We start from the raw sequence: 21,701 nt of genomic DNA, 5'->3' as shown, positions 1-21,701 counted from the left end.
CTTGAGGAATGAACAAACACATTAATATAATACAAATTATGTTTTTTTTATCCATTTTACTTATTTCCTACTTATTGATAAGGATCAAGATAATATCTCACATATTTGTATTTTAAATATAGATATTATTTGTAACTTTAATATCTGATAAGGTTAGTTTTATCAATAGCTATCACATTATTGTATCTTTGCTATATATATATATATATATATAACTTCTACAATGGAAAACGTCAATGAAAATACAATAGTTCTAATTATAGTTTCATGGTATCAGAGCCTAACTAAAGCCTAATAACAACTATTGGCAATGTTTACTAAACAAGCCCTTGTTTCTTCCTCTTCCTCTTCTATCTCTTCATCCCCAAATCCAAATGTGGCTCAGTTCTTGTCCATTAAATTAAACTCATCAAATTATTTGCTTGGAAAGCTCAGATGTTTCCTTTGCTCCATGTTTATAATTTAGCTAGTCATATTAATGATTACCTTTGTTATTCCTCCCTAAACGCTTCCTACTGGTGCTCCTAATCTAGATTATTTATCCTGGTTTTGTCAAGATCAACTTGTTCTAAGTTGGTTCTTTTTCTTAATTTTTGAATCCATTTTACACCAAATTATTGGTGTGCTAAAAAAGCTTGGACAAAACTTGCTACAATTTACTCTTATGGTTCTCAAACTTAGATTCAACAATTGTAGAAGCAATTAAAACATCTCTCTAGAGGAACGAATACTATTGATGTTTATATATGTAGAGCAAAGCCTATCTTTGATCAATTAGTAGTATTGCAAACTCCTATTTCTGAGGAGTCACTTGTTTATGATGTTATTAAGGATTTGGAACCTAATTCTTGTCCTTTTACTCATGCACTTGAGGCTCGCAACGCCTCCATCTCTTTTGATGTACTCTATGCTTTGTTACTCAGTGAAGAAACACAATTGAAACTTGATTCGTCGACTATTAGTGTTATTGTTCCTCCTACTGCTCATTTAGCAGCATCTAATCGAGGTGGTCGTTCCTGTTGAATAAACTTTAAAATAGCCTAGATCTTATTGTTCATAGAATTTGTTTAATAAGCATACACAATAAGCGGAAGCGTACCTTGATCCATAGTATTGATTACCTCGTTACGGCAATTCTGATTCTCACCGTAATAGTAGATCTACGTTTTTTCACTCTGGCCTTTTGTCCACGAGTGCTCTCTTAATGGTCAGAGAATTATCAACAGCACGGGAGTATTCTTTTTACGCTCTCTCAAACAACCTACCACCGTATGTGTTTGAGGTAGCCGTTACACTCTCTGTTTTCTTTTCTTAACCTAAGCTGTTGATTTACTTTATCTTTTATAAGGCAGAGAAAAGATATTAAAACCCTAACTGGTCCTTATCCATTAAGCTCAATAACCATCATCTTGGGCTACCTTAATTAGTACCAGCCCTTTAATCACATAGGCCACTCAGATTATTAAAATAATCTAACAGTTCCTATAGAGGGCGTGGAGGCCATGGTGGCTGTTAGTACTTCAATGAACGATGTAGTGGTGGTTTCTCTCAATCTTCTAGTCAAAACCCTAGTGGTAGTACTACTCACACCTCTTACTCTTATTTGACTTGTCACAATTATAATGGAACCGGTGATATTCGGAGGCTGAGGATGGTGCTATTGGATTAACAGCTATTGAGCTTACATGGATTCAATCTCTTCTTCGAGATATTGGGTTCTTCTCCAACGACATTCTCATTTTATGATGTGATAATATTGGAGCAACTTACTTATTTGCCAATCCTATTTTTCGTGCTACAACGAATTATCTCAAAGTCATTTCGTATGTGATAAGGTTCAGCAGAAAGATCTTCAAGTTAAATTTGTTTCCTCCAACGATTATCTTGCCGATGTGTTGACCAAACCTTTGGCTCATCTTTGACATCAACTTCTTATTGAGAAATTGACAATTCGATCTCTTCCTAGCTCGAATTGAGGGGGCATAATATGGATCATAATAATATTTCACATATTTGTATTTCAAATATAGACACTATTTGTAACTTAAATATTTGATAGGGTTAGTTTTATAAATAGCTATCACATAGTTGTATCTTTGCTATATATATGTAACTTCTACAATGGAAAACGTCGATGAAAATACAACAGTTCTAATTATAGTTTCACTTATTTAATGGCATTATCGTGATGGGGAATGGACCCTGCAACTAAAATTATAACAAAAAAAATGTACATACACTATTCCTAAAAATGATAGTAAGACTTATAACAGTATTATTTCTCATTCTCATTTTCATCCCATCTTAATAGACAATTTTCGCTTTTTACCTTTCATCTTCACTATTGTAATTGTAACAAATATCTTCTCATTTCCTTTTTTTTTTTTTTTTTTTTTTTTTTGAAACATTGTCTTAATTTTCTAATAAAGTAAAAATTTGAGATTATACTTGTATGAAAAGAAAAGTTCTATTTTTAATATTTTTTTTTAATATCCATTTTGAGGAATGCAAAGACATATTGATATACACATCTAATAAAACACTTGCATGAAATTTTGTTTCTTTTATAAAAAGATACATTGATATACTAATAAAACACTTGCATTAATTTTTTTTTTTTTTGGTTTTCCATTTATGCTTTTAATATTTGTCATTCTATAATTCAAAACACATACTACAAGAAAAAAATAAATTAGCAACAAAAAATTATGTCACCAATTCATAATATTTTGATGCTAATTAGTATTTAACATCAAAATAGCAACAAAACAATTTTATTGATAAAACGCTTGTCACTATTTTTTATCGACAAAAATACATTTTGTCAATAATTAGCGATAAAATTTTTGTTGCTAAATTTCTAATTTTTGTCAGTAATTGTTTGAAAAAAGTAGATAAATTTTGAAGGTAATTTATTGGAATTTCGTCGCTATTTTATTGTTATTTTATCACTATTTTGAGGGTAAATTATCTTTATTTTTATCTTTAAATTTATTATATATTTTAATAAAATGAATTTATTTTGTTGCTAATTTCATAAAAAAAATTTAAAAATTTTGCCTAAATTTACATAATTAACTTGCTTTAATATAACATCAAAACCTATAATAATCAACAATTTCCATTAACACCACATACCATAATACACCTACAATATATTAATTCAGCAAACATGTTTGATACTGTATTAAAATTATAAAGACAAAGGAAGAAAAAAAAAAAGGTCTCTCAACATTAGTTATATATTTTAATTGTTTAAATAGAGATGATACTAGTTTATTAGGATGACTACTGATCAAGGCCCTCATCTCGATCATCCTCTATGTTATTTGTAATCCGATTAGCATGGAATCCAGATGGTAGATGCATCAAAACTTCCATCAGGCCTAACTGTCGCAGTAGGAGGAACAGCAGGAAAGGGATCAAATCTAACCAAGGAGCAGTAAAATAAGTGGAATTAGATGGAGAAGCTGTGGAGGTCTGTCTCGGCCGCATCTGAAGATGTTGATGAATCTATTCAAGCATATCAGACTGTTACTGCACTAATCTCTCTAGTGTGACTATCTCCACAGCTGGTGATGAAGCAGATGGCGAACATCGACTAGTACTAGAGTAGTAACTCAATGCCTGAGTCCTAATATCATATATTTGCCTACAACGTCATCCTCCTGTAGCCTAAATGGAAATTTCTCTATCATCCTGGATTTGTTGCTTTGAATCTACTCCTGTCTGGCATTGAGAAGTATTATCCATCTAAGATTGGTTGTCCTCCTACCATTAATATTTATAATTTAGCATTTATAAATATTATACTATCTAACAATAAGTAGGGTTGTAAACATTCTTGCATCAACATGTTAATTAACAAGAAGTTTAGAGTGAAATTTAACGAACTTACAAATACTCGCTTGGACCGATTGTCAATAAAATTATTATCAACATTATCTTTCTTTTTTGTATGGAGGTGATAGAAAAGCTTCCCAAGGTATGCTCATTTCTAGTCTCTGCAGTCTATATAATACAAAACAACAATTATAAGCCATATAAGTATAAAATAATGAACTAGCAGTTTTTTTTTATTAAGTAGAATATTACCATGTTTTCTTTATGCTCTTTAACATAGATATGGATCCTCCAGTATGGAGAGACATACCAAACCCTTCACCGTCTTTCTATAACCTGCGGTTCTTCGATAAAAGCTCTGACTTCTAAATAACCTCAGGTCTTTTCCAATATTCACTCCACTTTTCCCAAACATTATCCTTAATATATGGTTTCTTTCCCTCATGCTTTAAGCAACTCAGAAGATCTAAATATCTCAATGCTGCCTGTTTTTCCTATGCAATCTTTATGGTTGCATTAATTGCTTTGTTCCAATCACAACGTTTCTGAAATTTAGAACAAGTAATCAAGTTTCTTAAATACTATCAGTTCGCATATAAAAATTAACAATACATCTGAAAGCAAAATCTGACACACTTTTCAAGAATTTCATAACTTGCATATTAAAATGTTGATTGCGACTTATATGTATAAGTAATACAAATATAGACTCTCATGAAATATTTAATATATAAATATAATTGAGAAAAGTCATACTTGGAATTCTCGCTAATAAAAATCCTTAGTCTCAGGTCTAACTGTCCTCCAACTAGTTCCTTTCTCATCTAACCTCTCCTTGAAATTATCTCTAATAAGTCTTGAGCATTTAGAAGATGGATAAAGCCTGTTTCAAAAAAAAAAAAATGCAACACATACCATTTAACAACAATTCAAATAACAAATTTGAATTTTAAAGAAAAAGTATGAATTACTTACCTTTCACCAATAAGCCAGACAATCAACCTACCATCACTGATAATTTAGCATCTGAACATGTCGCCCCTCTACCTTGACCTCTGCCACAACATCTACGTGGTGCTAAAGGTGGAAGAGGATCTATAGATGCTTTTGTAGGCTGAATGATTGGGATCTATACTCGCCTCATGAGTAGATTGTGTTTAAGGAATATTAGAGCCTTCTCCTATCGAACTGCGACCTCTACCACTAGATGTACCATTACCTCTACCTCTCTGCCAGTATGTGATCCCCATCCAGGTGCACCACCATTCCTCCCATTGCCTCAGCTCATATTTATAATGCAATAAGTTGTTAAACGTAAAAACATTAAAATTATACTATGATTCTTACATACGAGTGGAACCAACGTGCAAAGTCCATATCTAGCCTAATATCAACCTCATTGTCTGTAATATCTGGAATAGAATTCCTGAGCTAGGATACATATATCTTATAAAAAGTCACATAGGACGAGAAGAATCCATAACCAGTCTTTTTAGTTAAAGTGTTTTTAAGATAATATAAATCATAATGCATTATTAGTGGTTACACTCACTCAACAAAAGGAGACACTTCAATACAATTCAACAAGATGTACGCTTGATCTGCGCGAATTTCTTGTTCTGTTAATATTCTTTTTTGGCCTTTGCCTATCGGTCACCCGGGATGAGTGAATGTAGACAAATTTCCTTCTAATTTCTCTCTTTCAATTAGAGTCACATTGCGAGGCACTCTTCGATATCTCGTGTAAACATGAGGCTCGAAGTAATGTGCACAAAAGATTGCTGCTTCTTCCACAAGATATGCATTAGCAATAGAGCCTTCAACTTTGGCTTTGTTCCTCACATTCTTTTTTAACTTCGTATTGCCTTTATGTTTATGGTATATTCATAAGTGCATTAAAGTCAATTATAAATAGCAAAAAAAATGCAACTTTGGTTTTTATTTTGGATTAAATGTAAATATACATCTTAAATGGATACATCCAACAATATTGCACAAGGCCTATAAGTTTTGCTTCATTTGGAAGATGCTCCATTGAGTCAAATAAATCCTAGAGGGAATATACGCTGAAGCTTACACAAAATAATTCGAATTTCTTATTGTAAACAGTCCATATCTTCTTATCGCAAGACAGTACTTATTAATTCCTTAAAAAAACAAAGTTCTATTACTACTTCCCATACTTTTGCAGGCAACAAATCACAAAAAATAATGGATACCAAGCGCTGCATGAAAACATAGCAGTCGTGGCTTTTCAACCCCAACAATTTATACTTCTTCATGTCTACACACAGGCCAATATTTGAAACATAGCCATCAGGGAATCTAATGGCCTTAAGCTACTCAAAAGGATTTGTTTCACAAGTTTATCAAGCATGTAACATGCTTTTGGATACTTCTCCACATGTGGATTACACTTAAGCTCTGGTCTATGACGTATATCCTTTATATCTTCTCTTGCCTTTGCATTGTCCTTTGTTTTCCCTTCTATATATCATGGCAGTGTTGAACAAATTCTCAAAAAAATTCTTCTCAATGTGCATAACATCAAGATTGTGTCGAATCAAAAGGGTTTTCCAATAAGGCAAGTCCTAAAAGATGCTATGTTTTCTCCAGCCACATATCTTACTAATTGCAGAATTGATTTCATCTGAATGAATATCTGTGACTCGCATCAACCTCAATCTTTCTATTTCTTTTAAACTCTTTTTGCCTAATTTAACTCTCAGTGCTGAGGATGACACAACTCAATTCTTCCTAAACTAATTTTTGTTTCTAGGCCACAAGTGATTTGCTAATAGAAATTTTCGATGATTATCAAACCATGATTGTTTACCTCACTTTGGAAGACTAAAAAAAGCATCAGTTTCCACTTGGCAATGTGGGCATGCAAGTTGTCCAGCTGTACTCCAACCAGAAAGCATTGCTAAGGCCGAAAAATCACTAATAGTCCATAGCTAAGCTACTCCTAAAGTGAAGCTTGTCTTGGATGAAACATCATAAGTCTTAACACCAATATTCCAAAGTTGAAGTAATTTTCAGATAAGAGGTTGCAAGAAGACATCAATCTTAAACTTTGGATTGTTTGTCCTTGGAACTATTATGGTGAGGAAATGTACTCTGATTTCATTCACATTCCAAGCGGCAAATTATACTGAGTTAGAATGATAGGCCAAGATGAGTATTGTTGTCCTGATTGGCCAAATGGCTGAAACCCATCAGTGCATAAACCAAGCAAAACATTTCTACTCTTTGAAGCGAATGACTCATTTATGTTATTGAAGTGCTTCTAAGCTAGTGAATTTGAGGGATGATGCATATATCCTAGTTTTTCTTTATGCTCAACATGTCATCCCATGTGCTTTACCATTGCATCGGAAGCATATAATCGATAAAGACGAGAAGTCAGCAAAAAATAGTACATTTTCTTATATGGTTTACTAACATCGCAGTTGTGACTGCCATTTGTCCTCTGTTTGTATCTAGGGTGATGACAAAACTTAAAAACAAGCACATCATTGTCCTCATGCTAAAATATCATAAAATTGTTTTTACAACAATCGATCTTCTCAACTAGAAGACTTAGTCCCCAAACCAACCTTTTTGTATTGTAAAAAGTGTCTAGCATGGCATTTTCTTTTGAAAGCACCTCATGTAGAAACTCAAGCAATCCATCGAAACATCTTTCAGAGAAATTAAGCTTCGACTTTAGGTACAAAATTCTCGCAACAGCAGAAAACTGAGAATGCTTCTTACAACCTAGCCATAAATCTTGATTTGACATATTTAACATGTCAAACAGTTGTTGTGCATTTTGATTTTGTGTTTCCTCCATATCATCTATCATCCCATGCATCCCCATTGCATCCATAACCATCTCACAATACCGCTTTCCTATTTCAGAATCCATTTCACATCTTGGATTGGCATATTCTTCTACCTCATGGTTTCCAAAGCTTGACCCATTCACGGGTTCCCCATGTAAATACTATAAATAATAATTTGGTAGAAATCCATATTTAAACAGGTAGAACTGCACGGTCTCGATATCCAAGAAGTCATAATTTCTACATTTAATGTTATTGCAAGGACATCGCAACTTATCACCATCCATATATGTAGGACGTAACAGTGCAAATTCAACAAAATCATTTACTCCATCTGCGAATTGAGGTCTTAAGAAACCATCCTCAAGCCGTTGCTACATTCATAGTCGATCTGTATCCATTCCTAAGCGATAAATAATTAAGAAGATCCACGTAAGCATTTTAAAAGTGTCTAAGTTATCACTCAAAATAAAATCATAAGAAATCCAATTTAATTATTTTCTTATTATTAAATGAAGGCCTCATTGTTAATTATTTTCAGCTATAACTAGAAATGCAATTCTGTAACACAAGTAAAAAAAAAAACAAGTCAAAAAGGGATGAAGTTCTAGCCATCCATTTCCAAACTCATCAAAGTAAGTTAAAGTAGATATTTGATAGTAAAGAACAGACAGACTTCTTACAAGAAAAAAAAAAAGGAAGAGCATAACTTACCAGTTGTAAGCTCACGAATTTGATTCTTCTGCTACAAATATTTATTTGAGGAAATCCTGAAAGTAAGAAGGATAATCTTGTGAATTTATAGCAGAGATTGACTTTGAATCATATTGTATTTAGTCGTAAGATCAAATATAGAATTAGTATATTAGTAAGAATTTTAAATGTGATTGTTGCCCAACCTGAAAAAAGATTAGTTTTTTATCCAACCCTTAAAAAGGGTGGGGGAGAATATCCTTAGTCATGATTTCAAATATAGAGCATAAAATTAATATCAAATTATTGAAAAAAAAAAGGAAATTTAAACCTTATAGCTCCATCTATAAATATATTTAAAATCTCAATTGCAATTATAACATTGTATAATTCAATAACAAAATTTCCACTTTCTATATGTAAAGAATATATGTGTAAGTAACCATTTGTCTCTAGACAAAGTGTGAAAGCGCAAGCAAGAAAGGCATGTTTATATCCAAATTTCAACTAAACATGATCAAAACATAGCCAATTGAAAAGGAAACTTCAATTTAATAAATGCAGACGAGAGATATTTCTCCTAATGTACAACTTTTTGCATATTCTCATTTAATAATCAACTTTATCGAAGAACAAATCAAAAAATACTTAATTAATTTTGGGAGTAATTGATGATTTCATTAAAAAAAATACTCAGCTTAAGTGTTTTAGAGGTCATTTTCCAATTAAATTATTAGTACATTTTTTAAATTAATGTGGACAAGAGATATGGGAGAAGAAGTATAAGGACAAAAGATGTTCCCTTCGTGGCTACATCATATAAATGGAGACCTACATTATACTATAATAATAGTATATTATTTAATTATAATAAATAAAATCATACATACATATATATATATATATATATATATATATATATATAAAGAGAGAGAGAGAGAGAGAGAGAGAGAGAGAGTCCAACCATACATGTGTAGTCATTTTTTATGGCATCTATTTGTGGCCAAATCATCTTTCTGATATACAGAATTGACCCTTTCCATTTATTACAAAATCTTAATTGTCCAACTAAATAGTCCTTTACTAGAATGAATCCAGTGTCAAAATCTTAATAGCAAACTATCATCATGTCATATACATGATAGTTGCATCAAAAGCTGTGGATTTTGACACAAAGAATCTAGGGATTAGAATAGTTTCATGTGCTGTGGATTTTGAGACTGCTTAACATACTGAAAATAAGTTCCAAAAATCTCAGAAGCAATAGAGGCACAATCTTAAACTAACAGAATTAATATTGGTAAGTCATAACTCATTTAAATTTAGACTAATTCGACCTTAAATTCTTTTTTTTATCAATTGAATTCCCAATTAAAGGACTCGAGACAAAATGATACCCACTTGCAGTTGCAGGTACTAACTCCAAGAACAAGACAATTGAGAAATAATTTTACTGCGATATCATGTTCTCATGGTCCTGTCTTAGTTATAAAAACATAATTATATAAGAGCCTCTAACACCCACTGCCATTGTGTAGCTAAGAACTGAATTGACTAAAAACAAAAATTCAGAGGTCTAATTGACAAAAAATAAAAAGGACTTATATATCATGCTGCCAATTTAAAGGGGCATAATGGAATTCACCTATAAGGAAAAAAACTGATCTAGTAAGGTTTTAAAGTAAAGCATATAATATCAATCCTAAACTGATCTAGTATGCCATTGCATCATATATAAGTATACACTTTGAACAAGAATTGCAGTAATAATATATTTTATTTCTGTAGACTTGTAATTGTCCTTCAGTTTTTTATGAAGCTAATTTGCAAACTGAGTTGTCTAAAACGTGGTTTGAACAAATTCATTTCTCAATAGTTACCTGATTTTACCATGCTGAGTCTTATAACTAATCAAGTGATAATTTGCTCAATTGTCAATGCTAATGCAGCCTGTCATTTGCAGTCATCATTTTTAGATCATATTATTAAAAATAAGCTCAAGGGACCAATATAAGGTTTTATATCTTGAAAAACGCCACATTTGCAACCTCCCTCCCAATATCGACATCACCATAACCCTTACACGAACTCAAGAAGGAACTCCACAAATGTTTCAAATAGCACTTCAAATAACAGTTAAGTATGCAAAACAATTCGGAATAAAACTGATTGATAGCTTCTGCATATATGCAACCAACACCACATATTAAGCATTTAAACTCTTGCACTTGGAAACTTCCTTGCCAGTTTTCTTATTACAGAAAACAAGTAAACATATTGCCATTAGCGTTGCAGGAAGGAATAAAAAAACAACATAAGATTCAATTGCACAACTTATTAGGAAATTGAAAAACAAATTAAACAAACAATATAGCTTACTAACAATATAGCCATCATCAGTTTAAACATAACAGAGTAGATGAAATCACAATTACACAAATTCTTTTGTAATTAAAAATTGAGCAAGAAAGTTACCTTTCCTTTGGAGCTCGAGACAGAGTTGGAGAGCGAGAGCGAGAGCGAGACTGTGGAGGAGTGAGACTCTGACAGCGTAAAAAGGAAGGAGAAGATGAGTTACCGGCACAATTGGGAGGAAGTACATTGTTTCTTCCTAAAATTATTTTGGAAAAATCGGGGACAAGAGAAATGGAGGGGAAAAAGAAAATTGGCGCGATAGAAATTAGCCCTAAAATTATTTTCATCTCCAAAATTACTGATAAAAAGTTTTTTCAATATTTTGACGGTATTAAAAATATTGTCGGTAATTTAAGAAAAATACAGACATATTTGCATTGTCACTATTTAGCAACAAAACACCTACAAAATTTGTCTTAAAATTTTTTATAATTTTAATTTTCAATAACTTGAATTTAGTCGGTATTTTGATGGTATTTTGTCAGAAAAATATCGACAAAATATTTTTATTGGTATTTTTTTCAGTAAAACTTTATTTTCTTATAATGCAGCAAAGTAGCAAATTATGCTACTTACACTTAGCTTGTGCTAGTTGTACTTGATTTTTATATAAAGCAAATTGCTCTCTTTTATATATGTACTAGGTAAAACCCATGCATTAAGCGGGTTTTTGATGTTTTTTTATAATAGATTTAAATGAATTATTTTGTGAGAGATCAATTACTTTATTTGTGTCGATAAAATTATTTTTTTCTATTTTTATTAGGATAAATTTTTTGTAAAAAAACGTGAATTATGTTCATTTTTCAATTTTAGAAAATTAGTATAATTTTGGCAATTGATTATATGAATTTTTTAAAATTAACTGGAAACAAAAGAAAATCCAAGTTTATTTATTATTTTTTTTAATTAAAACTATAAAGTGAATATTGAATTATAAATGGTAGTTGTACCACATAGTTATCGCTAAAAAATTAAATTGATCTGAGTACGATGGTGATGATGTATAAAATTATTTCACTTGTGAGATATGTAAGTATACTTTTTGGTGGCTTTTCTTTTGTTGTCCAGGAATTGCATATATAGACTCATCTTTTCTTATCAGCTTAAAGTTGCATTATTAATTTAAAGAATAAAAATATCAAAGAAAGTGACTCATAGAGATATGTCTAACAAGTTGTGGAATTTCTTAATTTTACTGGATTTGATTTTTTTTCTTTAGTGCAGCTTCCGATCCAATATTTAGAAACCTTTTAATTTTTCCAGAAGACAACAACATATATTGTCTTAACACATTACTCCATGATCACAAAGTCATGTAAATAGATTATTCAAACATTGAAATAATATAAAAAATTTAAGAGTTTTATATATTTGTTTACTTTTTCAATATCCAAATGAAGCCTACTATTTAAAACGTGAATGAATTGCTCGATCGATAAAACTTCATGAACCAAATATTTGAATTTAGAAATAATGATATAATAATAATAATTCGATGTGGCAGGCTAATTAGCTAGCTATTAGAAATCAAGTTGCAATTCCCATTGCAAATTATCACATTATAAATGATAAAAGAAGCTACACACTCAACAATACTTGCATTGCCGATGGAAAGAGAAGTTCAATTAATGGTATGAATTAGAAGAAATTCAGGATATTTCTGTGGCATTTGGTATCACATCTATAAATTATTACATTTTTTTATCAGAATATTTTAGATTAATGTTACATATTATACATTATGCTTAGAGATTGCAATAATGCGATGGTAAATATCCATTTCCAATGACCGCATCCCTTTTCTTTAATTAAAATATTTATAAATGAATGATTTGGATTTTTTTTTTTTTTTTGCATATTCAATTTTTTTTATAGTAAAAATTTATATTAATAAAATAAAACTTTTGAGTAAAAAGAAAACTATTATAGAAATTTTTTTTTTTTTAAATTATTAAAAATAATACTGAGGAAATGATGAAACTATAGTAAACCCGCAACAAGGTTGCGAGATATTTTGCTTGTTACACCAAAAATTTAAGGTTGAGAACTTTTATTACCCAGAAATGAAAATTGAGTTAGATTTTGAAATAAAAAAGTAATTTTCATGGGTCCATAACTAACCTTGTTTAATCAAAATTAGTTTAAAAACATGGATGAAACTACCATACAGATCTTAGAAATTCTGTATTAATACAAAAACTATTTTTACCATTAGATTTAAAGTAGTTAAACATAAGCCATTAGATTCAAAATGTATTTAATGACTTATTACCTATTATATAGGTTATCAAAAATAGGAAATTTTTTATTTTTTATTATTAAATATACATTTTACTATTTAATTGTATGAATAAAAAAATTACTCTTTTCAACACAATTATATTAAAAATAAAATTTTTAAAGATACAATAATTATCTAATATATCAAATTTTATTCACCCAAAATAAATTTTTAAAATTTTAATAAATAATTATAAAATTTTATTCATGTCATTGTTAAAACATTTATCATGCATTTATGCAATTGAAATTATATCATATATATCCCATTATCTTCTTAATAAGATATTTTTTTAATTAATAAAATTAAATTATATAACTTAAATATTTGACTTTAAAAAATCTCTCTCTTTTATAAAATCTAATTATATAAATTGAACCATATAAATAATATCTTGTGACTTCTAATTAATTATAATTTTTACCTCAAATTTATTTATATTTTTTTAAAATAATACATATTATATATTATATCAAAATTAATTATAAAATTTAAATTTGTGAAAATTCTAATAAGGTATTAGAATCATTTGTAATTTTCTATAAAAATAACTATCTAAAATTATTATTTGTTATGCTTAAAAGTATTTTCTAGAATTCTATATTTGCATTAAGACCAATATGTTAATAATTTATTTTTACGTAAAATAGTGCAATTAATATTTCATATAAAATTATTGATATGTAAAGATTTATTTCTATCTTCAAAATAAAGCTCTTCATAGTTTAAAAAAAAAAAAAAAAAAAAAAAAAGGAAAAATTATGAGAGAAAAAAATATAAAAAAAGGATAAATAATATAACCAGTCTCGGTTTAGTTACTTGCAATAGCAAGTTAACATGTAGTTAATTTGATTTGTTAGAGAGTTTAATTTGATTTGTTGAATTCGTCGGAGAATTTGGTTGGACTTTTGTTGACTTCCTTGCTCCTTTTATAAACTTGACATGTAGTTACTAAAAGGATTCACCGACACACATTTCCATTAGTTCTTTTGGTGTCTCATCTTCCTGTACGTGAACAATCGCTTGAGGAGTGCTTGCTCAATGCTTATCACGTCTTCTTTATCTCTTTCTTTTAATTAATTAAATAATTAATTATATAAAGTAATATCAACTGAGTCTCAATCAATTAAACATCCAAGCCCAAATTCAACGTATGAAGTCCAAAATTAAAAATTTGCAAAATGGGTTCAACACATATATTCTAAACTCTCTCTCCTCTCTCAATTCCTTCCCTCTCCCTCATCTTATAACAAACATACTATTTTTTTTGAATGGAAAATCGAATACCATATCATCGTTGGCCGGCCTCCACTGCGTTGTCCGGTGCTTGGCGATGGCTGGAAGGCCCGAGATAGGAGTTCACAAATTCGGGATTGGAAAGAAGCTATGAATCGCATGAAGGGAGAACCAGATCAATGTGAAGGAGGTCGAAAACGGAGCTAGTGTCGTGAGAGGGGCTGATTGCCACCTTGCTCTTGCCGAACTGTGGTCAAAAACAGTCCGGCAATGGGGAAATGGGAATCTAAGAGAGAGAAACTGAGAGATGAGAGAAATTTTAGTGGCCTTACTTTTATCATTATTAGAGTAGGAGGGTAATAATTTTAAAATTTAAAATTTCATTCTTATCTATTAAAGTAAATTTTAAAAGTCAAGGACATAGTCGGGTTTTATATTCAAAAATTGTAATCGAGCCTCGCTCAATTTGAGCCATTTAGCATTACTCTTTTTTAAGGCTTTTATTACGATAGAGAAGTGATTAAATTCTGTACCATACAGACTTCTTAATCCATTGACACATGGTTAATAAACTTGTTATAATAGGTTAACAGATTACAAATCTATTGTTTAAATAATACTATGTTTAATTTTTCAATTTATGAACTAGTTTTATTGTTTAAATTATACTATGTTTCAATTTTTCAATTTATAAACTAGTTTTTATTTTTGTTGTTGCAATCTTTTTTAGTTCCTTCCATATTTGATTATCTTAATTTAATATCAAAACTTTTTTTTATATTATTTCTATAATATCCAAAACTATGAAAATTTATGATTAATTTGTTCTAAAAATATGAACTAGAATTAAAATCTAATTAATACTAATTGAAAACCAAATTCACTAAACGAAAAAATTTTGAATATAATAAAATAATTTACAAATTATTTTTTAAATTGTTTAGAACTTAAGATATTAAAAGTTATAAATAATATATTAGTAGAAATTTATCAATTTAAGTTATAGAATTTTTGTAATTAATTTTGATTAAAATTAAGAATTCAAGTTATATTTGGAATCGTAACTTTTACGAATTTTTTTATTACTAAAACTTTTCTTCTATAATTATAATTCGGAAAAAACTTAACATAACTAAGTATCTAAGTTTGGGCCATCAGACCTCCATCTCCTCAATACACCCAACTTAGCTCAGAATACTAAGTGAAAAAATTCAGTAAACTATACCTCAGATTGAAATCTTTTTTTTTACGAAATGAATAACAAAATTTTGTAAAAGTTATAAAATTTAAAATTTTTGATATTGCTTTGGAACCAGAAGTAATAGATAATCATAAAAATTAAAAATTAAATTATGAGTATCACAATAATTTTAAAATGTTTAGATAATTAAGCTTTTTGGAAGAATTTTTTTTTAATTTTATTTTAGAGGAAAACTGAATAAATTTTTTAATTTTAATTTTTTATTAAAAGGATTAATATCTTTATTATTATTGAAAAATTTATTTTAGTGTTTGATAATAAATAAAATAATAACTAATATGATATATTATTATTGATAACCTGTTTTATAAGTAGCAAGTTGTTAAAGATTTTTTAAATCCAACGTTGCTTAAATTTAATAAAAAATGTATGTTTTTTTAAAAACATTTTGGTGAATTTGTTTGTACTTCTTTTTATGATTTTGTATTTAATTTAACAAAACAAAAAAAAAAAAATATTATTATATATATATACCACAAGAAAAGATCTAGCAAAATAAAATTTGAAATTTCCATATACCTTTTAATTCATATGACAAACCAATATACAGCAAGAGAGCAGTCCACAATTAGAAACTTAAATTGACATGTTTAAGAAAAATATAAAATAATCAAAATACAAAATTAAGTTGATTAAACATTGGCCAAATTGTCTTGTTTGGAATGAGGAGGAGAGAAAGGCGAGAGTTGAGGATTAACGTCGGTGCCCGGAGGTGGAGTGGGTACTCCGTATACTTGAGCATTCGTACGGACATCTTGTCTTCCTCTTGCTCTTCCCAGAAAATAGCACCCGAAACCCAGCATTAGAGAGAATATTATCAAAGGCAAAGAGATTACAACCACCATTCCCATCTTTAATTAAGCTTCTGATTGCTATTTAATTAAGCTCTTTCAGACAGAGAGACAGAGAGAGAGATTGGTCGAACACGGCAGTGAGTTGGAGAAACGGGCATATGTATACTTATATATATATATACAGAGAGAGTGAGGAAGGGAGAGAGAGGTAGGGACTTTACTCATGAATGATCTGGAAGGTTTCAGATTTTGTGTCCTGATGGCATCTCTAACGGTAGGCTTAACGTTCAAGATTTCATGACCCAACGCAACGGATACTTTTTTTTTGTCTTCTATTCATTGCTTTTGTGGCTTTTTCTCACGTGTACAGATCACTTTCATATTAAAATAAGAATTTAATAATTTTGCTAAAAAGAAAATTAATAAAAAAGGTAATTTCTATATAATCTCTTAGTTTTCAGTAAATACACTAGTAATAATAATTACTATAAAATTATTTTCATATACACTAATTAGAATAATTAGTAAATACACTTCGTTGCAGGGCTTCTTCTATATTTTCATTTGTTTTAACTTTATTTTTATTAATCTTCTATATAAAAAATAGCATTTATTTATATAAAATTGTATTTCCTTTTTTCTCAAAAATGTTATTTATTAGTATAAAATTTATTTTGAATATCTTTTTTTAATTAATAATAGGAGAAAAAAAAGTGATATTAAAACTTTAAATTTATTTTACATAGATTTTATATTTTTATTTCATTTTATGCTCTTACATGTTTATTTTATTTTTAATATTAAAAATATTTTATGTATATAAAAAATTCACATTTTCATAACCTTTTTCATCATTTTTACAATGAGTTTCATTGAATATACGGAAAACTTATCTTTTTGGTTGTACATTTTTCAAATTCTAGGTACTAAGTGATATAATTTTTAATAATTTATAAATTATCTTTCAAATATTTTTCATAAATTTGTTACTCTTAGCATAAGCAAATTTTTTTAAGTGAAAAAAAAAAATTGAATTATTGTAGAATAATGACTGTTTAAGAATTTTAAAATGACTTTTTATGCTTATTATTATTATTATTATTATTATTATATAATTACAACATAATTATATTCATTATATAATTATATATAAATGAATAGTATACCAAAAAATTATAAAATTATAAAATTATTGTTTGCAGAAAATAATAATAGATAGGTTGGGGTGGGAGTAATGCTTGGCTAATTTGAAATAATTAGAAAGCTTCTATAGATAATATTTTGAAGATTTTGGGCTATTGGCTCATTGTAGTAAAAGACAACAACAGTAACATTATGATTTTTCCAGAGCGAGGAAGCCAAATCACTGTTCTGTGAACAGTAAAATTGATTTTTATTATTATTATTCTTTATTTATATTCTATAGTTTTCAATTAATGAAATTCTAATTTAATTTTTCTGGAAAGGCTATTGACCCATTGCAAATAATACATAAGTAAAGTGTAGACAATTAAGGGTCTCTTAGTCATTTACACAACTTTCAAGGCGGAACAATGTAAATAAACAATAGGAAAAGGGCTAAGTGGTAAATAAGAACTAACCGTTCGTCAATGGGGAAAATCCTACTCGCATATTTAAAAGTGAAACAATTATATAAAAATTACAGTCTGCAACTGTAAGAGTACACTTATCATATGCTGATATAAAGAACACTTTCAACTAACATTGTCTATTTTTCCTTTACAAATAAATTTATTCTCTTTCTTGATGTAAAACAAAAGTCGACAAAGCAAGAATTCAAAATTATATTTCCTCCCCTTTTTACTTTTCATTCTCTTTATGTTCCTCTAGTCTTCCCCCACTCGTCAGTGTCCTTGTGCTTCAACAAGAGCCATGAACCATAAACAATAAAAGGTCGTGGGAAGTTGAAATTTGGTTCTTTCAAAAACACAAGAAAAAAAAAGAACCACTAGTTTGGATGCTATAGCTGTACATGTCTATCCTTCAGCAATCCACTCACCTTCCTTTCCCAATGAGATCACTAAGATTTGTTTCAGAGAAATTCGGTGGAGATATTGATTCAATCCCTGGACAAAGATTAATTGAATTGTCCTGATCACTTTCATTCTTTGGGTTGCTACTACTCGTAGATTTAGTAAATGTTCTAGTATTTTCATACGAGAAGCCACAATGTATATCCTGAGGATCCCAATCACTCAAGTAGCTTGGTTTTGACATAACAGCACTTACTTCAACGTCCCCAGCAAGCATTGCCACAACACGTGACATTGTCGGCCGCAATGTTGGTGACGCTTGAGTGCATAAGAGGGCAACTCGTATAACTCGAAGAGCTTCATTTTCATCAAAACCCATTAAGCTTGGATCCACCAATGCCAAACTTTGATTATTTTCATGCAGAGACCAAGCCTAGAAACATGTGAAGAAAATAAGTTCTTAAAAAGTCACCAAGCAAAGACAAAAAGGAAAAATAATATGATGATGTATTTCTCTTTACCCATCCAAGAAGGTATATCTTTTCCTCAACCAAGTTGTTTTCATAATTTGGTATTCCGCTGAGGATTTCTAAAGCAAGAATTCCATAGCTAAAAACATCAGCCTTCTCTGTAAGATGTCCACGCATTGCATACTCCGGTGCCATGTAACCACTGCAAGAAAATCAAATTTCTTGGTAAAGGTTTATTCTCTCTTTCTCTCTCTTTTCCTCAGGGGAAATGGCTTCCTGTGTATTTCAATAAAAGGAAATACCAATTGCATGTTGTTCCAATTATTCTTTAATTGTGCATAAATTACTAAATATATTTTCTATCAAATTCATAAATGGCTATTCTTACTGTACGACATGCATTCCAGCAAAAATTTAAGCAAGCAAATTAAGAATCATCCAAGGAAAGGGTAAAAAGTAGTTACATGGTTCCTTTGACACGAGTGCTGACGTGGGTTTCCTTTTCATCAAACAGCTTTGCCAATCCAAAATCTGATATTTTGGGGCTGAGTTCTGCATCAAGCAAAATGTTACTTGCCTTCACATCTCTATGGATGATCCTTGGCCTTGACTCCTCATGAAGATAGGCTAGTCCTCTAGCAGTTCCCAAGCATATATTAAAGCGGGTTGGCCAGTCAAGTCGCAAGCCAGTTTTTCCTGCATGGGTAGCTGAAATCTTAATATATAAACTAATTCTATTAAAACTAGCTGATTCAGATGCAAAAACTCTGTTTTTTTTTTTTTTTTTTTTTCTACCATTACTTTAGTAAGAAAAACACCAAATAAGAGACTTCTCTATGATGATTCTTTGTTAATATACAATTCCTATAGTTGCTAAGTGTGTGATCTCTACATTATTCAATCAACAGCTTCATACCAAAGACTGCCTGATCTACGCTCTTGTTTTTAAGATATTCATATACCAAGAGCCGTCTATTTCCTTCAATGCAACATCCATACAACTTCACAAGGTTCCGATGTTGAACTGCAGAAATGGTAGCAATCTCCGTTATGAATTCACTCTTCCCCTGATTTGATGCAAGGGAAAGTAGCTTAACAGCTACTGTTCTGCCATCAGAAAGTGTACCCTATAAAGCACCAACAATCAGTAACAGGACATGTCCCCTCCTAGTCAGTAAATTATAAAGTTAAGATTGTTAAATATCAACCAATTGATCATGATGTAAATGTTACCTTGTATACAGGTCCATATCCCCCTTCTCCAAGCTGATTTGAGGGACTAAAGTCTTCTGTGGCAATTCTCAATTCACTGTAACTAAAAGTCTTCGGTCTAGGGCCTAATCCAGAAAGCACTGAAAGTTTAAGCACAACAAAAGAAATTTATCAGCTCCGTAACCATAATTTCATTTCCTTTTCTTTTTTACTCAGTCATTTATGGATCAGGGTAACATGGTATTTTGGATTTTCCTATCTGCAATCCACGTGATGAACTGTCTTTTATGCTCACCTATTTCATAGATACATCTTGAATTCAAAGGTTTAAGTCCACTGACTATTATTTTTAAGAATACGTTCTTGAAGGTGGATTAAAAGAAAAGATACTTCAAGTTTTTCCCTTTCAGAAAATTAAAAAAAAAAAAAAAATATCAACTAGGTTTCAGTAGGATCAACTCACGTTCAACAGCTTATATTTAATCACATTGTCTTTGTATGATTTGCATCCTTGATACTATGGGACCATTATCAAAATTCTTGAAGAATTCCAACATCTACTTTATAAAATTTCCTTGTAAGGTGCAGTACTTCAATGTATTATTACTCAGTGTTTCGTTTATGTTTAAACACAAGAAAGCATCTAGAAGGTCTAACATTGGAAAAATTATAAAAGTTACTTTTTATTGAATGCTCTTACCTTCCTCATCAATACTGTCTGCTCGTCTTTTTATGTAAAAAATTGCAAATATTAAAATGAAGATCATGACTCCAGCAGAGACAGAAATACCAATGATCAATCCTTGCCTGCTCTTCTGCCGAGTACCCAGTGGTCTTCCGCTAACAGTTGGTGTAAAACCTTGTACAGAAAACACAATTACCATTAGAAGTGAGGAAAAATAATCAGATTTTGAATTTCTTAATTAACAATATGTATTACCTGGAACAACATTCAAAGCTGAAATAATTGGTCCATAATTGCCCGGTATGGGAGTGCAGCATGTCCCCTTACCAGCCCAAAACAAGTGAATTTCGAGATGGTTATCAGAAACAGTAGCATTAAAATCCCTTGTAATTGCTATCTCAACCCCACCTGCCTCCTTTGATATGTCAAAATCCTTCAACTCACGGCTTCCCTGTAATCAACGAAGATATGAAAGAATGGTTTACCACTGTAGAAGCTTCATATCAGATACACGAATCATGCAATCTTCCTGTCAGAAATAGTATAAATTGATGTTCAAAAACATATCTACCTGAATATAGATGTCAAAAACACGCCTACCAACACTCTCCCAAATTTGTGAACTTCTATGTTTCAATGAGGTTTCTGCAAATAATAAGCTTATGGTATAAGGCCCATTTTCAAGGCCTAGGCCATAGTATCTAATTGAACCAGGGGATACCCTCGAAGTCAGATAAAAATCTGGGGTATTAGTGCTGGTCACTTGTGACAATGTGTCTTCAACATATGTTGGATTCTGTCTATCAGCAAACAAGCCGGTAATGCTGACTGCCCACTTTTCACTAGTGGTTACATCAAATGATGCTGCACCCATGGATGAATTTTCAGCCTCATAAACTATGCCATTAGCTCTCATCTCTGGGCCACCACACTTGATTGCAAAATTTGCATCTATAACAGTTCATGATGAAATATTGTTTTAGTTCC

General features: G+C 30.3%; 2 protein-coding genes and 2 long non-coding RNA genes across 7 annotated transcripts in view; all 4 read right to left on the bottom strand.

Annotated features, from left to right (window-relative positions):
- Positions 1-3,103: 3,103 nt before the first annotated feature.
- On the bottom strand, positions 3,104-5,501 carry LOC105635543 (uncharacterized). Of its 2 annotated transcripts, none has more exons than XR_002284502.3 (5): positions 4,819-5,501; positions 4,600-4,726; positions 4,096-4,388; positions 3,899-4,011; positions 3,104-3,771 (listed from the first exon to the last, which is right to left on the bottom strand). It is a non-coding gene; the product is annotated as an uncharacterized LOC105635543 (long non-coding RNA). The 2 variants fall into 2 exon arrangements; XR_002284504.3 differs by having other exon boundaries at positions 3,104-3,729.
- Positions 5,502-5,755: 254 nt separating this feature from the next.
- LOC149493279 (uncharacterized) lies at positions 5,756-11,081 on the bottom strand. The gene is made up of 2 exons (XR_016318515.1): positions 10,839-11,081; positions 5,756-8,440 (listed from the first exon to the last, which is right to left on the bottom strand). It is a non-coding gene; the product is annotated as an uncharacterized LOC149493279 (long non-coding RNA).
- Positions 11,082-16,047: 4,966 nt separating this feature from the next.
- LOC105635544 (uncharacterized) lies at positions 16,048-16,515 on the bottom strand. The gene has a single exon (XM_012218609.4). It carries the CDS (start codon positions 16,408-16,410, stop codon positions 16,192-16,194), a length of 219 nt encoding a protein of 72 aa, XP_012073999.1. The 5' UTR covers positions 16,411-16,515; the 3' UTR covers positions 16,048-16,191.
- Positions 16,516-17,984: 1,469 nt separating this feature from the next.
- The window catches only part of LOC105635545 (putative LRR receptor-like serine/threonine-protein kinase At1g56140), a 31,339-nt gene continuing 27,622 nt past the window's right edge, over positions 17,985-21,701 (bottom strand). For 2 of the 3 annotated variants that reach the window (XM_020679882.3, XM_020679881.3), the window contains exons 17-24: positions 21,286-21,665; positions 20,970-21,165; positions 20,730-20,888; positions 20,051-20,169; positions 19,734-19,944; positions 19,282-19,525; positions 18,869-19,019; positions 17,985-18,780 (exon numbers count right to left, since the gene is read on the bottom strand). In XM_020679882.3, the coding sequence (XP_020535541.1) occupies positions 18,370-18,780; positions 18,869-19,019; positions 19,282-19,525; positions 19,734-19,944; positions 20,051-20,169; positions 20,730-20,888; positions 20,970-21,165; positions 21,286-21,665 (1,871 nt within the window). In that variant the 3' untranslated portion in view covers positions 17,985-18,369. The remainder of the gene's footprint in view (positions 18,781-18,868; positions 19,020-19,281; positions 19,526-19,733; positions 19,945-20,050; positions 20,170-20,729; positions 20,889-20,969; positions 21,166-21,285; positions 21,666-21,701) is intronic. The other variant, XM_012218610.4, reaches the window with a different exon arrangement.

Source organism: Jatropha curcas, chromosome 10 (assembly GCF_041381405.1).
Source record: "Jatropha curcas cultivar XTBG-Jc1 chromosome 10, XTBG_Jcur_1.0, whole genome shotgun sequence".
NCBI lineage: Eukaryota > Viridiplantae > Streptophyta > Magnoliopsida > Malpighiales > Euphorbiaceae > Jatropha > Jatropha curcas.
Note: the sequence above shows the minus strand (reverse complement) of the source record. Positions and strands in the feature narration are given on the sequence as shown.